Consider the following 17,183-nt stretch of genomic DNA (forward strand, 5'->3'; position numbering starts at 1 on the left):
ATTCATTCCGTTCTCCCACAAACCAAGATGTATGTTTGCACTTACTATGGAAAATAGACTAGAGAAAGAGGGGTGTTTATCCATTGAATGCCTACTATTTAGACTCTCAATTCCATTGGTTAAGTGCATATACTATACAGCAAAGATATATTAGCAGTGCCCTCTGCCCACCTGTACCATGCAAATGCTGAGGATAGTGTTGGCAAGTTTAAACCTTGAAACTTGGAAATACAGATAAAAAAATAATTTTGCTCCACGCTTGGAAAGGGAGGGACTCACACCTTGAATAGCGGAAGCCAATAATACTGCTGTAATTATACTTGGTACCTAGTTACTCATGTTAATGCATCTTGCAGACATGCTTCCATGCAGTTATTCTTAGGTAGGCCTCTTTCAGGTTCTGATACCTCAGTGTTGATGCTCAAAGAAAGAAATTAAATCTCAGAGCCTAATTAATAGATAAGGAGCCTGATGGACAAAGGTATTTTGCAGTAACAAAATCGCTGAAACCTTTCTAACTCGTAAAAGGGGTTTTGATGCCCTTTTTGAATTTTCAATTGGAAGGAGCATAATGGGCACGCCTGTCGTATCTACTATTTGGATAGGAGTGCATTATTGGGTCGTGACCGCACCTCAAAGGGGTGGTATCTGATTTGCAAGGCAAATTTCCTCTGTGGAAATCGTGCCTGCTTTTCCCAATATCTTTCCTAACAAGAAGGTTTTTTGGGGGGGGGGGGTTTTAAGCAGCAGTGGTCCCTTTAAATGAAGTCTGCTGCTTTTAAAAAAACAAATAAAAGGTTTCCCGTTTTGGAAATCCAAATGCAAGGGCGAAGTTCTGCTATTACGTAGAGGCCTCCACCCTGCATGTGCAGCCATTTACAAGGGGTGGCAAATTGGGACATTCCTAATTAACATTTATCATATAGGTAATTTTGTGACCCTATGCAAATGCACAATTTGCAGTACAACACTGATGTGAGAGAGGGTTCCGCCTCATTTAATCCCCCTGAAATATTTGTTTTTTAGGCCATCTGAATTATGGCTCACAACCCAAGTCTCACTCATTAAGTTCTATTATAATGGATTGCGATTGCTAACTGCCCGGATACGCCTTTCAGTGTAAGTCTGCTGCCGCATAACTAGGGAATCAATCTCTGGGCTGGTTACACAAAGCATGTGCACACATGCGTGTGAACACATGCTGGCTGAGAATGTGAGACTAACGTCTAGCTCAGTTAAGTATCTGATCACAAGTAGCCTGTTGCAGAAGGAACCCGTATGGAATTGGTGCCGACTTAGGCAGGCCTTATAAAATAAGTGTACATTAATAGAGTGAGTATAGGCATCTGTAGTGACTACTGAACAGTGTGTGTGCTCTTCACTGTATTCTACACTGCAGGTGAAATCTTTACCGGTCCTCAGTTTCACCATGGCTAAGCCTAGAGACTCAGTTCATGCACTATTATGGTAAATGAGGATTCAGAATGCAGATCTTCTATTAATTTCCACATTTCTGTATTATTTTTCAATGACTCTGATCCTAATTAGATTAGAGCCTTTGAATCACTAAGTTGGGCCAGGTTAGTTACTCTAATAGCAGGCTGGGGGATCAAAGGCCTCCATACAAAAAAGGACAATTTACCCTCATAGGAGCAGGTCTACCTCCTGGCTGAGGGTGAATATTGGATCTACTTGTGCATACTGTTTTTCATACTGCACCTGGTCTAGGAAGGCTCAATCCCACTGAAACAAAAGAAGGTGGCCAGACCCCTGGAAATGCTCACTGGAGGGTTTGTCCTTTTGAAGTTTTGGGGGGAAGGTAGAGGCAGCTGTGCCAGTTAGGGGCAGGGCTTGGGCTGTCCGAGAAGGTATTTCTCAGACCAATAATCAGTGCCATCTTGATCATTCTCAAAATGCTGCGCAGGAGGCTAGGGGCAGGAGTGGAGTGATGTCATCATAGGTTTCGGCAGAGGTGCTTTCCTTCAAGAACTTTTTTAAAACTGTTTAAAACCCCTACACGAAGGAGGGTCTCTCTCTCTCTCTCTCTCTCTCTCTTTCTTTCTCTCTCTCTTTCTCTTTCTCTCTCCTCTTTTTTCCCTCCTCCCTCTTTTGCTTTTTTATCTTTTTTCCCTCCTCCCTCTCTCGTTTTTTCTCTTTTTTTCCCCTCCTCCCTCTTGCTTTTTTCCCTCCTCCCTCTCTCTCGCTTTTTTCTTTTTTTCTCTCCTCCCTCTCGCTTTTTTCTCCTTTTTTCCCTCCTCCCTCTAGCTTTTTTCTCTTTTTCCCTCCTCCTTCTCTCTCTCCCCCTCCCTCCAACCCTCCTCTTCCACTAGAGGCTTCCCTTGGATCTTCTGTGGACCTGTACTGCAGGTGTGTGACCTACAGAAGAAGGCCTCCGACTCCTACTGACACACAGGTGCCTTGCAAGAAGCCAGGTATTCATGGACTATGGGAGTGCTGATAGGGAGGGTGCGTGTGGGTCCTGGGGTTGCTGCTGAGGAATACCCTTGTCCCCGGAGAGATACCTTGCATCCAGATAGGAGGCAAGTCCTGTGCAAGAGACCAAGAGGCTAGTAGGCCTGAAGAAACCCCTTCTGATGGCTACAGCTGGTCACCAGGTGCAGAACGATACCTCAGCCGCTTACATTGGCCCAAGAGGGCCCAAGAAACGCCAGGAGAAGTGTGGCCTCCCACGCCCAAGGGACTGAGTCCGGCGGGGCCTTGAGTGGCATTCTCCTTCCCAGGCCTCCCGTATACACCTGACTGAACATCAGATCAGGGAGTGCACCACAGCCAGAACCCTGCCAGCATTGTATAGTGTTGGCTGAGCAGGAAACCGGAAGGACCGCGCAGGCTTGGGCTTTCCGTTGGACCCAGGGCAGCCAGGGATCCAGGTGCTTCATGGAGGAGTAGGCGCATCCGGGACCATTAAAAAAAAAAAAAAAAAAAGACAAGAAAAAAGGCTCTTTTGTGGTTGGTGAGGCCATATATTTAAAAAAGAAAAACAAAAAAACAATTGTACGCATACAAAGGTGCGCGCCAGAAGGCACTGGGGCCACCTAAATTAAATATTCAGTGCACAGTTCCCAGGATGGCAGGAGTTTCGCTGCACTAAGTGGATGTGTAGGTGGCCACTCTAACCCTAATTCTCTCCGGGTGTTGATACCCCAGGGTGAAGGTTGCTATTTTTTAATCCTTCCTGGAGCTTTGGCTTTGGCATAAGGGCTTTAACTTGCAGAGACCCCTATTGGTGGGTCCTAAGGCTGTGCTGCAGCATGATAAAAATTTAAGAAGACTCCTGCACATAGTTTATTGAAATTAAAATGGTTTATTGAGAATGGTAAAGTTTGTAGTGAATCATTACATGTTTTACAAAGTTAGAAATGAGTCCTAATGAATTTGTTTTGTAAGATGGTACCATCCTTAATAATTTTCATGGTGTTGCAATGTTTTACTATGGCATATCTCTGCTTGTATGAATGTGGCCGCATTATTCCTACCTTTTGATAATTAAACACTGTTGTATTAGGTCTGGTATTTGTGCTAAAGTATTGTGGGTATATGGTTCAGGGCTCACTACTGCAGACGTATTACTTGTGAAGGACCCAGTTCTTCCATTAAGTCTCATTGTGAGTTGCACTCCTTTTTGCAAAACAGGATTGCATATCCCAGGCTTGTAAATGGGAACAGTACATCAAGCACAAAAGGTTAAAGGATCTAGTCTGTAAAAATAATTAAATGTAGATCTAAGTCTAGACTTTTTTTTTAACATCACAGAGAATCGCCCACATAAGGGATCCAGAGTTGTGAAACATTATTTACTATAGATTCTCTTGGAAAGACTTCCACTTGCCATAATTGTTTAGGACAGGAGATATGATAACCTGTGTGCAACTATTTCTAAAATTCACATTCAGGAAAATTACAAATATAACAAACTATTTTCAAATCGCATGTTGTAGAACGTGTTCGGACGTGTGATTGTGGGTGTGTGGGCTTGTTTGTGTTAATATGCACAGTTTCATTCTCTCTGGTTAATATACAGCCTGTGGCAGGTCTTTCTTTTGGTATAGAAACGTTATTTTGTTTTATTTTAACAGCATACACTCCTACCAGCGGGCTTAAGACAGAAGGACCAGACTGAAAGAAAAGCCACGGGAATCTTTGACAGGGACCGCCTCCTATCCTACTTGGAGAAGGATGCACTGGAGCAAAAAGACCGGGAGGATTATGTTCCTTTCACTGGAGAAAAAAAAGGTGATTTTGCTGGGGAGCTTCAAAGCTGTGAGACACCAAGGATTGGAAACCCGCTAACCTGTTATTTTGTTGTTTCTTTATTCCTCTTTTAAAGTGTGTGATTGCTGCCGCACCCACCAGCCTGTATGTGCATGCCTTTCTCTCCGCATCTGTCCTCTTTGATACAAGGGTTGGGCATTCTAAAATGGCGTCACCCACCTGTCAGGTTTCCATGACTTACGCAAGCGTCTTGTGCGTGTACCGTGCGTGGATGCAGTGATCCCGTTGCATGCCTCTTCGGTGAGCGTGCTCGCTAGTTACCTTGTCTTGCTTCCCAGTCACAGTATAGCCACATGTTTCTGTGCTCCCTGCCTCGGACAGAAGGTTCGCTAGATTTTTAATGAACCGCATTCCAAGTGAAACTGGAACACAATCGTCTTGTTTAATAGACCCCGGGAAGCAGTCAGCAGGCCTGTAGGAGGTTAGCTTGACACTGTTGTAAACCACATGATGTGCACGGGATGTTTATGCATAGTTTTGTCTGTTTTCCTAAGATCTGTATCAGTGTTGTCCCTTGCGGATTTCTCCCTATCTTTCTCATCTTTATCCGATAAAGCACCGTCAGTAATGCGAGGCCATGCGGATTATGTAGACTGTCGCGACATTGGCTGCAACTGAAATGCCTGACCTTTGTGTAGGTAGAAGTCTGTAACCATTGGCAGTTCGCACGTCAGTACTAGCCAGACACCGGAATACATCTCGTCACTCTCGAGTCAAAAAGTATGTAAAGCATTCATTCATGGTCAGTTCTCTTAGCTCTCCGTTTCATCAGTTCTCTACGATGTATAAAATAGCTCTTTAAAATGTTTATTATGAGTTGACAAAATACTTTGTTTCGTTTTTAGCCCGAACAGTAATAAAGTTTTAATGGCAAACAATGACGGCGTTAGACAGTTGGAGCACTTACTCAGGTCGATGAGAACAGGAAATGTGCTGTGTATAAGACGTGAAGAATAAATTACACAATGCCAAACGCGTTTCTCAATGGCCTATTCGATTCTTTCCATGAGGTTGTACCAATGTTGGCTACTTACAAGTTTGGTGTCCGTCCTTACCCAGATTGCACAGGGAAGCCCCGACCTTTCTTACTCATTCTCCCCCTTTTCCTTCAACACTGGTAACAATATAATGAACTTTACAGGGCAATTTTCTAAGACATTTCAGTAAAAAATAGAATATTTTAAAGGTAGAGCTGGAAAAAAAAACACGAGCATTCCTTATGTTACTAAGCTAGTTCTGTTGTCTTGAACATAAAAAACAAACGTTGACAAAAGTAATGGGTCTCACCTTTTTGACCAATTGGTTAGACCCCAAAAAAATGGTGCAACCACATGAACGGGTACATATGCGTAATGGCCATGTTGGCAGTGCTCAGTAATTCAGACAAAAGAATGGTAGAGTGACCATGCTCTAGAATAGGGGCAAATGCAAGAAAAGGAAGTCAACCATTATGTATGAAGCAAGCAAATGATCAGTAAGAAATCCACCCAGTGTTAATCAAGGGGCTGGCTCTAAGCCTATTTTAAGTTTTTGATATGGTTCACATACTGCTTTTCGCAAACAGCTAAAAACAATCTGTAGACGGAACTAAAAATGGGATAAAATGTTTTACAATGCAATTCCACAAAAAAGTTGTATAGAAAGGTATAGTTTCCGAAGACCATTCAAATAATCCGTGCTTGCCCTTTGACATGGCCTCTTATAATTTTATAAAATGTAAACGTTTTGGACCTGGGTGACCGCACATGTGTCTGCTGGTACTGCTTACAGTGCACATAAAGTGGGCTTTGTGTCTGCCCTCGTCAATCATTCGCTTATTCAGATCAGGCTCGCCCAGGGATTGCCATGACACATTGTCTATCACACCTTAGATCAGCCTAGAGAAGTATTTCTTCCTCCTCTCATGTACATTTTATTGTTCCATTGTACGCCTAAAAGACACTTTACCATTACATGTTTTGCCCTATCCAGTTCAGCATATCATACATGTGTGGCACAGAGAAAGCAATGTTTTCTTTACTTCATTGGGTACTACAGATACAGTACCACCACTGATACTACTATCAATAATACCACTACCACCAGTACCACCCTCAACAGCACACATCATCAATACCAGGAGCACAAAAGTAAATCCTGTCATCAGCAAATGCCTCAGCAGCGTCATCGTAAAAATACCACCATAACCACACCACCACTACAAATGCCTCGAAAACCACTACAAGTCACTAATGCCAGCACAGTTCCAGTGTCACCTCCAGCACTAATGCCACACCTTACAAATACCGCCATCAATGCTTTCAATACTACCAGCATCACCCTCCACTGCCACCATTATTGCCACCAACCGTATCTTCACCAGTACCATAGGCACAAATAACACCACACACACCAACTCCACCATCAAAATACACATTACACCACCAATACCACACTGCCACCATCAGCCCTATTCCGAAATTACTGACTGCTTTTTATATGCTACTTGTAGTCGTATCCGCACACTCCTTTGCTTACAATAACACACATAGGTTGCACGTAATTGTCACAACATCAAGTCTGAAGCACACACTCTGGCTTTAAACACAACACCAAACCTCAATACAAATAGATGTTGACTACTACAGTACCCTTAGACTGTAGCACTCACTAGCCAGACACACAGCACTAAGCTTAACTAATAACACTGACTACTACCAGTACCCTGCTATAATCCATGAATTATTGATGTAGTAATTGCTAACTGGACCATTCAAAAGTGCCTCAAGGGCTCAACAAGATGTAGGAAAGCACACTAGAAATGTTAGAATACAATGCCATGCAATACAGTAATAGCAATAATACCACTAGCACCAGTACTCAGTCAGAATCAAAGTTACAACAGTATCAAAACCAAGCATTGGCAAAGCCACTAGATTTAGCTTTAATGTTCTATTGCATGGAGACATCATTTTTGCTTACCTTTTGGAATTCATGGTACGGTTTAACCCATATCTGCTGGTTTTGCCATTGTTAGTTTCATTTAATTTTGTATTTTTGTGAGTTCTTGCATGCAATTGATAGCAGCCCCAAAGTGCTCTGTTGGGGAATGTACAAATAAATCGAGTATCTCCACAGGTTAGAGAAGCTAGTCAGTTGGGATGGTGGTCTGATGCTTCTGTGATGCTTCATAGGAGGATTAATTGAAAGGATTAACAAGCATGGACAAAGCCAGTAGGTTTCGCCTCTTCGAAATCTATTGGATTTGTTAATGACTCTTTAGACAAGTTGCCAAGCAGCATATTTTGTAGGCTTTTATTTTTTTCATAACAATAGCTTTCACTGGCAGATCATACACTCTGTAGGAGAAACCTAAAAATGGAGAGCTGTACAACATTATTTAGGGTAGGAAAGCTGGGTATGGGCAGCTGACCACCGGGTTTGAAGCACAAATGCTTTTTTGTTTTTGTTTTTTTAATTAAGGATGGGGGGAACCAGGAGTTAAGACTAAGTTACTAGTCACTCGGGGGAGCCGAGTCATTATGCCATTCCATAATTCATAGCAATCTCGTCTAGCCTCAGATGTGTACGAAGAGCATTCCAGATCAATTGGCAGTGTGCTTGTGCAGTTAACCATGACCTGATCTGTTATTATGTGAATGATGATTAGATTCTGTGTGGCCTTTCAATTGATAGTAGCATCTTGGAACAGTAGCTTGAGGAATTTCCATGTAGTGTCATGTAAGTAAGACAGTAACTTAAATTGTGATCTTTTGAGAACTATTGAAGTGTTTTAAAGATGGATGTGGTATGTCTGCAAAATTTCAGACCACGAATGAACCAGGCCCTTTTTCTTGCTGAATACCTAATTTCTAGAGTACTCCATATTTATAGACTTTGAATAGTGAAGCTTGATTGTTACTACCACTATAGCTAAAACAGTTTACTTAGAAAGGCTTGGATTCCTTAGCGAAAGTGGAAGAACACCTTTTTATGTTTGCATCTGCTTGGCAAGTGAAGGAAAAGCTGAGTTATGGATCGGGCTGTCTTTTATGTGTGCATCTGTTTAACTGAAGAGGAAGGAGGCCACTAGACTTGTGTCGAATCTCTGTCAACTGGTCTTTTAGGCAGAGATGCTTTATTTTTATCCAGAGTTGGACATACTATGACAATTTTCCACTTTCAATACCACTTCCTTTCTTAGGTAGACAAAAGTATTGTCAGCATAGAGGTGGTGAAGAATGTGGGCTCAAGTCATGTAAAATTTTAAGAAAATGTGTGAGACGGCTGATCTATGTTCCACTGCTCATTTGATGGTGTTGGTTATATATCAGGAGAATGGATTTGTATTTAACCTGTTTGGTTGCCCAGGAAGCTGAAAACTAGGATAGGGTGGTTCTACCTCCGCAGATGAGAGAAGCACGGCAGTGGATTAGCACCTAATGTTTTATACAATGTGGTATTTAGTATGGAATGTTTCTGAAGTGTCTGAGAAAAGATGAGTGACTTACAGTTTCCAGTATTCTTGAGATGCACAGAAGCCCTCATATGGATGATAGAGAGCTTTAATGCGCATTTGGCTTTTTCAGCAGGGTCATCATTTTGTCATACCAATTCTTTGGTATGTTGCAGTTAGACCCAAGTACATTTTCTTTTCATTACATACAAAAGTGTAATTTTTTGTTTGTTTAAAGATCAAATTTTCTTGGCGATTTCCTCAGAGGCTTTGGCGCTCTTGATGAGTATTAGATGATTGGTGCGGTCTAGTTGTCCAGAAGGTCAGTGTTTTTGCAGATGTTTAATGCTAGTCCAAAGAGGTTCAGTTCTCGAAGTTCTTAGCATAGCCTATGCTTGTTATTAGGGCTCTTAATCATTGTATTTTCAAACAGTTCTTGAAGGAGCTAATGGTATACATGATCCAAGCTTGGGAATGTACTGGCCTTTATAGGTCTCATGCATGCAAGTTTATATATATTCCGGATAGGGGCTCTATTCCTCAATTTGGTCCACGCATTAGTTTTATGTTAAACATCATCTTCTAAGGGTTCTGCTCCTTCTTTTCATTAGTTGAAGATCATTAGTGAAGAAGATACTTTTAAGCTGGCTGAAAGGGGCGTAAACCTGTTTCAGCCAGGTGCAATTTAAGAAAGAGAAAAAACTTTTATCAAGTCTCAGTTCGCATTCATTTGATCAATGCATTTATTCAGTCAAAATTAATCTAACCAAAGTAAATACATTTAGTGTCACCAATTAAGAACATCCACCTTATTTAGCAGGGCAAAACATGGCAACTCGGCTTTGCTCCAGATTAGCTAGGAATGACCGTATTTGCCTGGCGTTGAAATCCCTGCATTGACGTACCAATTCTGTCCAAGACATTTTATGTCTCAAACTTGTTGCTTCTACATTTTAGTGATACTTCCTAAAGTGCAGCTTGCACTCGTCCAATCAGTTTATTCTGGTTACTCCAAGTGCCAGATCAGTAAGCATATTGTGAGCATAAAGTAAACTAGCATGTGCAATGCAATAGGTTTCACATTTGCGAGCGTTTGAGCTATTGGTATTGTAAATGACAGTGCCTTTTATTTATCTGTTTTGAAAAGCTGCAAACTATGCGTAAACAAGCACTTTGTACTTCTAGTCCTTGCTTACGAAAATCAAGACTGGTAGTAAATGAGGTGTAGTTACTGCCAGAAATTATTCTCATAACCAACAACTGCAAGTACAAAGTGCATGTTTACGCACCGCTTGCAGGCTTTCAAAATACATAAATAAAAGGCATCACCATTTACTACACCAATAGCTCAAACACTCGCAAAGCGAGACCTATTGCATTGCAAATGCTTGTTTAACAGTGAGGCTCTGTTGTACTTGGGTTGTTTTCTCTGCTTAGGGGGCACATGTATGTTGTTCTGTCAGTGAGACTTTCGTGCATGTTGCGTGTTCCTGACATTGATGCTGCACTCTGTGTATAGTGTCTTTTTTAACTGTGAGGCTATGTGCTCTGCGTATTGTGTGTACTGTAATAACCTGCTGCTGACTCAGCCTCTGTGCATGCAGCAGTCTGATGTCTTAGTCCCCCTTCTGCCCCTAAAAAACAATCTCTCCCTCATGCATTCTACACTCAGGATGCCTGGTCTGTTCTGCCCATAGTACTCTCTTACCTCAGTTTACTATTTCCGCAGATTGGGAGAAGCAGAGACTAAAGCATTCTCACAAATAGACTGCATCTGGACTTCCTTTGCCCTGTAAGCCAAAGACTCATCCAGCACTGTAGCATAGGGCGGCCCCATACTTTCAAGTCTCGTGATACAGCTCTAATGGAACAAGAAGCGGCCATCATTGTCTCGGGCTGCTTGGAAAGTGAAAGCGTGCATTCCGCGCTGAATGTTTCAGGAAAGCATCTTGTGCCTGCAGTAGGAGAAACTCGCTAAAGAAAATAGTGCTCACAGACATACCGTGTAACATCAGAAGCAAAGGGATGGTCTTCATGGGCGGTTACAAATGAAGACCAGGCGGTACTAAGGAGGGACTAACAAGAAGAGTAACGATCAGAAGCCAGCATTTACAAAGGATAATGACACAGGCCCATGAAAAATATGGGCGGAGCTTCAAGTTCTTACCTCAATACAGCATGCCTCGCAGAGCAGCGCATGCGCTGCCCAGGCTCGACCTAAAAACACATTCTGAAGCTTTTGATCACTTTTTACTTTCTAAGAAGGTTATGTCCAGCTGAGCGTCAACCAACAAAAACAAGCTTGACTAGAAAACCTGCAGCCCTCTTTCCAGTGGTGGAGGGATAAATTGTCCCATTGTGCCTTAAATTGGGAGGAAATCACACTATACAAATGGGAGAAGCATATCTTCTCTTCAGGCTATATGCTGAAGTTGACAAACCACGGCTCTCACAAAGAATACATATTTCCAGGTACTTGAGCATGGAAACGCCACAGTTGGAAGGGGAGGCCTCGGGGCATTCCCAGTGAACTAGAGAAAACACAGGAATTTCTCCAGATAGTGCTTTGTTTAGAAGAAATATAATGTGACCTGAAATATCCTGGCAAAAGATGTATAAACAAAATGGCAAGTCTAAGTGACGAAGTAAGCATCGGAGAATTAGGGTGAATGGTAAAAGAGAAGGATTATGTCCAAATGTGAGACAATGTGGCAAAATGTGTATTCCAAATCCAAATGTGGGTTGACCCTCTGGGAAACTATACACACCTGCCAAATACCTAGACCTCCTGCATCGGATCCAAGTTTGAATCTACACATTGTCAAGAATCAAACCGCAAACTTTCAATTCTGCATCATAAAATAGGTCGAATCTTTTAATCCTTCTGTGGATTTTACATGATCAATTCAGGCCTTTGTTATATGAAGATCTGTTTAGAGAACCTCTGTTGTTGCCAGCCTTATTAGCCACACACACACCATTCTCGTGGTTTTACTTCACTGAATTGACTTGGTATAGGTGCCAGAATGCCAGGAAAGGAATCACTAAAAACGCAGTGAACTTCGCTTACATGTTCAAGTACGGTAGGGAGGCAGTGAAATCATGTGCACCCATCGCAGTGGAGCTCGCTTCTGGCTGCGCTTCTCACTCCACACTTCCTAATTGGAAACGCATTAAATTGAAATAGCGTGATACTTCGCTCTACGATCAAGTTAGCCCTCTGGTAATGTGTACTTTATAAATGAACAGCGTGTATAATATATCAACGATTCTTGCTAGCAGAGGGAAGATACAGGACAAAAAATTCCATACAACTATTAAAACTCTATTCTTTTTAATAATGTTCTCATTTTTTTATTTTTTTTAAAAAACATGTAGTAAGTGCATCAAATTAACACAATAAACAAAATTACCAAGTTTCACAATATTAAAAATTAATTATACCAAACCAAGAAACATAAAAAAAGTGACGATAATATCTCAATACTAAAAATTAAATATATATAAACAAAACCAAAATACATGAGAGAGGTGGCAATAATATCTCGACGCGCGTTTCGGCGTTTGAAGGAACGCCTTCTTCAGGAGCCACAAATTAATTCTGAAATACACAATATAATAAACATAAGAAACATGTAAATATTCATATAATTATATTAACAACATAGTTACAAAGATAATAAAAACCTAGACATTAAAAACACATTATTCAACAAATTTAAAAAAAACGTGCATGAATCCAACTTCCCTACTTGCTATGACATTTAATGTTCACCAAACAAGTTACAAATCTTTGTTTATATATATATATATTTGAGCAGTTGTTATATCCATTCTGGGGAAAACAGTTCGTGGAATTATCACAGTATTAAAAATAAGAGGACTTTAATTTATCACATGGGGGGGGTTAAATGAGAATGAGTAAAGGCCATGTTCCAAACTTTCAGTTAGATTACAACTTCAACTAATTCTTAGATTTCAAATTTCGAAAATAGTGCCAGTATCTTTGTAAACAGAGGGCAACACTCTTTATTAGCTACCTTCGGATATAGTAAAAAAATATGTATCTCTTAATAAGTCCTGAACTCCATCATATACTGTGTATTTATATTGTTTCTACATCAGTTCCAGATACCAGGTTCCTTGATATCTTCTATAAGAAAGACAGGTGACCGTTATATTATAGTTCTGTTAAACTCATTGAAATCTGAGATTAATACACCCAGAAGATAACAAGTCTGTTAAGAATAGATACACTTACCTAGGAAAGCTAAAACAATTACTCGACCACCAATTGTAAGGCTATTCACTGCCTGTGTCCAGCACCGGCAAGTAATATCTCACTGTTTAAGTATTTTTGGACTGTCCTAAATAAAAAAGAACAGTAGCCATTAGTTCCTTTTGGTAAATCTAATCTACTATCCCGATTATATTATTCAGTTGAGAGCATAAAGTTGCAGCACTCGTTATCAAATACATTTACCTACCAAATATGACGGGGAGAGAAGATTCCCGTTGGTGCTTGATATACACCCAGCTAAAACAACAAAGACGCTTTTCGTCTCGCGTAGATTCCCTTTTCTTCTTCATTTCCGTTAAACGAACCTGTAATTACCATGCAGCGGTTCCAAGAAAAAAAAAAAACGGGAGAAGAGAAATATCCGTTACTGCTCTAATAGCGTGTCTCCTTGGCTACTCTAAAACGCATTATCAATTACAAATATGACACTTACATCTGAACGTGCGTGAAACGTCTACGTTCTAGACCCGCATGGTGAATAATCATGTCAGGGACCACAAAATTCAGTGGGTTCGAAATGCCGTTCTCGTAATTCTGCTTCTAGTACCGTTTAATTCTGCATATCAAGATACAGCCAGGTAGTATCTATAAGAAATGCCCCTCAATCACGCAGTAAGAACACCCGAGTCCATTAAATTGAAATAGCGTGATACTTCGCTCTACAATCAAGTTAGCCCTCTGGTAATGTGTACTTTATAAATGAAGTCAGTAGTAGTTGCAATGATTTATGCTAAAAAAATTCTTGTTTAAATAGTGAGGAAACCATTGGTCACGGAGACGTCATATTTTAGAGACCTGTTTGCTGTGGCGTGCGCTGTGGTCCTTAAAAGTTATTCCTTAAAGTACTTCATTTCGCACGCCTACCACTTCCTAATCCAGGATTTATAATGCACAGCAAATCACCCTTGAGGGTCTCAAGGCACTGGGGTAGCTAGCTGCTTCGTGGGGATCTTTTCATTTGAATAGCAAGGTCTTGAGTCCCTTCCTGAGTAGCTGGAGCGATGAGGCAGGCTTGAAACATAAGGGAAGGTCGTTCCTAGCTGTGGCTGCCAGGCATGAGATGCAAGGTCCTCCGCCGTTGCATCTGCAGATCCGGGGTGTGTCTGTGCGGAAGAGGGAGGCGAATCGCGGGTGTCAGCTGGTCGGCCAGTCGGTGGCATATCATGCATTTATTGAGGTATGCTGGTCCTTCGTTGTGCAGGGCTTTGTATGTGTGGGTCAAAATCTAGAACTGACATCTTTTCAGACTCATGGGCCAGTGCAGCTTTTTGAGGTGGGGTGTGATGTGGGCATGTCTGGGAAGGTCGAGGATAAGTGTTGCTGCTGGGTTTTGTATTGCCTGTAGTCTCATGAGGAGGCGTGCTGTGATTCCTGCGTATAGTGACCTTCCATAGATTCCCATAGTGGGAAACACCGCTGCTGCTTTTGGTATGGGGACGATATTAGAGCACTGCTGCAAAACCAGCCCTGTACCTAAAACGGTCCCCACCGATCCAAAACCGGCACCCACCCGTTTTACCCATCGGGAAAGCTCCCAGTGCCTTCTACGGCCAGTCCGGCCCTGGGTACAAGACACTTCCTGCGTGATGTAAAAATGATATTTGTGGCGTATTTACTGCTTTGTACTTTACTGACCTCAGAAGTATGCACAACTGAATCTGCCTTGCCAGTGTTTCCTCATAACCCCCAGACCACCGCATGTTTGAGCATTAATCCTCCAACTAACTCATTGAGCCATTCGTTCTACCTAATTGAGCCTCATTAGATGCAACGTTCACCACTCTTAGTGATAAACGTCATACATGAACCGCTCTCGGAGGCTGTGGAAGCACTGCAGCGAACACTGCAGGGAGCGGAAATGCCAAAGCAACCAGCATTGCTTTACAGTGATGTGGCATTTCCTTTCTCTTTGTCCTCCTTGGAAACACTTCAGACATTTGGCTGTCGCCCAGTTCTGAAAAGGCCCATCGTTAGATGTACGGTGAAACGCGATGCTTGCAGATGTGTATGACAAACGAGGAAACGGTTTCTGCTACATCAATGTCTGTTTGGGTTAACATTGATACAAACCGGAAAATGATTAAAAACACACTGCTGTACACACGTATTTTTTAAAAATAGTTTTATTAGTAAAACTATTGTACCTCGTGAGTGAAAAACTACCGTTTTGATATTGTGCAAATTAGACGTTTTTGACCCAAATTCAAATATCGCCCTGTGTTGCAATATATACACAAGTGGGCTGATGTCCCTTGAGGTCTTTGTGTCTGGCTGCTATCTTTATCCAGACTTTTACTAAGGAGTTATTTATTCTGTGGATTTTGGGCAGTAAAATGAAAGTCGAGGTGAACAAAGTTGACAGGGTTGTATTTGCACTTATCCAAAGGGACCTGGTCAGTGTGCGTCAATTACAAATTCCACTCGTTCATGCCCCAGCATTAATGCTTTGAAACAAGCGATAGCATCTGTTTCTTACTCCCGTGCTGCTCCCGGGTGGCATGTATTCGTGCAAGCGAGTAGCACAGCGGGCGAACATTTGGGTAATTAGCATATTTAAATAGAAAGAATGTGTAATTTTGTAAGGGCTGCTTCTTTCTTAATTCTTTTTTTTGTCAAAGATCTTTCTCAACTCTTTTTAAGGGTTTCCGCTACTGCATGATGGAACCTTGCGATACGCAGTTTAAAGGGCTTCTATGAAGCTTTTGAACATACCACATTCAAAATGCACAAGACCCCGCTAACCTGCATGAAGTATCGGAAGGATAAACAAGCATTTAAAATGCAATCTGTTTTGCCCTCGTTTAAGTTAAAGCAATACTGTTTGTAATTAGGTGGCTTTTTAGCTTTGCCTTTATTGTTGTTTTTCAAACTCTCATGTACTTAACATGCATATGTAGGCATATATGTTATGTATGCATGCATTTATATTTGTATTTATATAGATATGCAGATGTGTATATATGTTTATATATGGGGATTACATGCAGGATTCAGGACACGCCAGAGTGTGGGGGTTCATTTTGGACTAAAAACCGCAGGAATAAGTGCGCCTCAATGATGGTTAATGTCAGGGCACTACAACTCCCACAAGTCTCCACAATGCCTAATTAAGGGAGGAGCCTTGAAAGCATTATGGGAGTGAGCCCGCCACAGCACGTACCTTCCCCACAGCCCTGGAAGAAGAGGACACTCGAAACGCGTCTGCAAAGGTGGAAGGCTGCATTACCAACCTGCATCAAAGCGTGTCCACCCCTGATTGAAATAAAGGCTGGTAACCTTGTGGAAGTTCGTGTGTGTCTTTACATGAGCTACCAGGTTTAAAAAAAATGTTTATGTATGTATCTATATATATATATATATATATATATATATATATATATATATTACCTACTGGCGGTCGCCAGTAGGTATATATAGTTAGGATTTTTTCTCTATGGGTTTTTTGAAAATTCTATGTCTAATAACTTTGGCGTTTGTGGACGGAATTGGCTGAAATTTTCAGGAAAATGGCACATTTTGTTTCTGAGCAGCCCTTGAAAATTTGGGGGGGGTTCGTCAAGGGGGGGCCGAGAAAAAAGGGGGGTCCCAAAACGTGTTTTTAACATTGAGTTTTCCATAGGGCGGTTGGCCTCACTTTTAGCCCGAACGGCTGAATGGATTTGCACGAAACTTGGCAAAATTGTAGGGACTGGTAGCCCGATGTGCCTTTTGTAGGTCTCAATATATGTGCTCCAGTGGATTTTGAGAAATTAACGTTTAAAAAAAGATATATATCTGTAACAGCGGACCGGTTAGCGCTCTGGTTCGCGGACTTTTCGCGCAACGGAGCTTTGTGAAGCGAAGCTGATTGGTTCTCCGGCGTCTGTCAACATTCCAAACAGTCCGTAGCGGCCGCCATCTTGTCTCTCGGTAGGATCGAGAGACAAGAGGAGGTCAAAACAAAGGGGGAAATAACTATAAGGGGGCATAGTAGATCCTCGCTGACCCCCTAGGTTTGATGTGGAGGTTTTAAAAGGGCCCCGCGGGGCAAAAAAAAATAATAAAAATAATAATTGAACGGCTGAATGGATTTGCACGAAACTTGGCAAAATATTAGGGACTGGTAGCCCGATGTGCCTTTGCTAGGTCTCAATATATGTGCTCCAGTGGATTTTG

At 41.7% G+C, this 17,183-nt stretch overlaps 1 protein-coding gene across 1 annotated transcript in view; it reads left to right on the forward strand.

Annotated features, from left to right (window-relative positions):
- Positions 1-17,183, forward strand: part of LOC144826472 (tropomodulin-3-like) — a 537,152-nt gene that overhangs the window by 226,400 nt on the left and 293,569 nt on the right. The window contains exon 3 of the mRNA XM_078684832.1: positions 4,098-4,254. Within this exon, the coding sequence (XP_078540958.1) occupies positions 4,098-4,254 (157 nt within the window). The remainder of the gene's footprint in view (positions 1-4,097; positions 4,255-17,183) is intronic.

This window comes from Lissotriton helveticus, chromosome 3_2 (assembly GCF_964261635.1).
Source record: "Lissotriton helveticus chromosome 3_2, aLisHel1.1, whole genome shotgun sequence".
Lineage (NCBI taxonomy): Eukaryota > Metazoa > Chordata > Amphibia > Caudata > Salamandridae > Lissotriton > Lissotriton helveticus.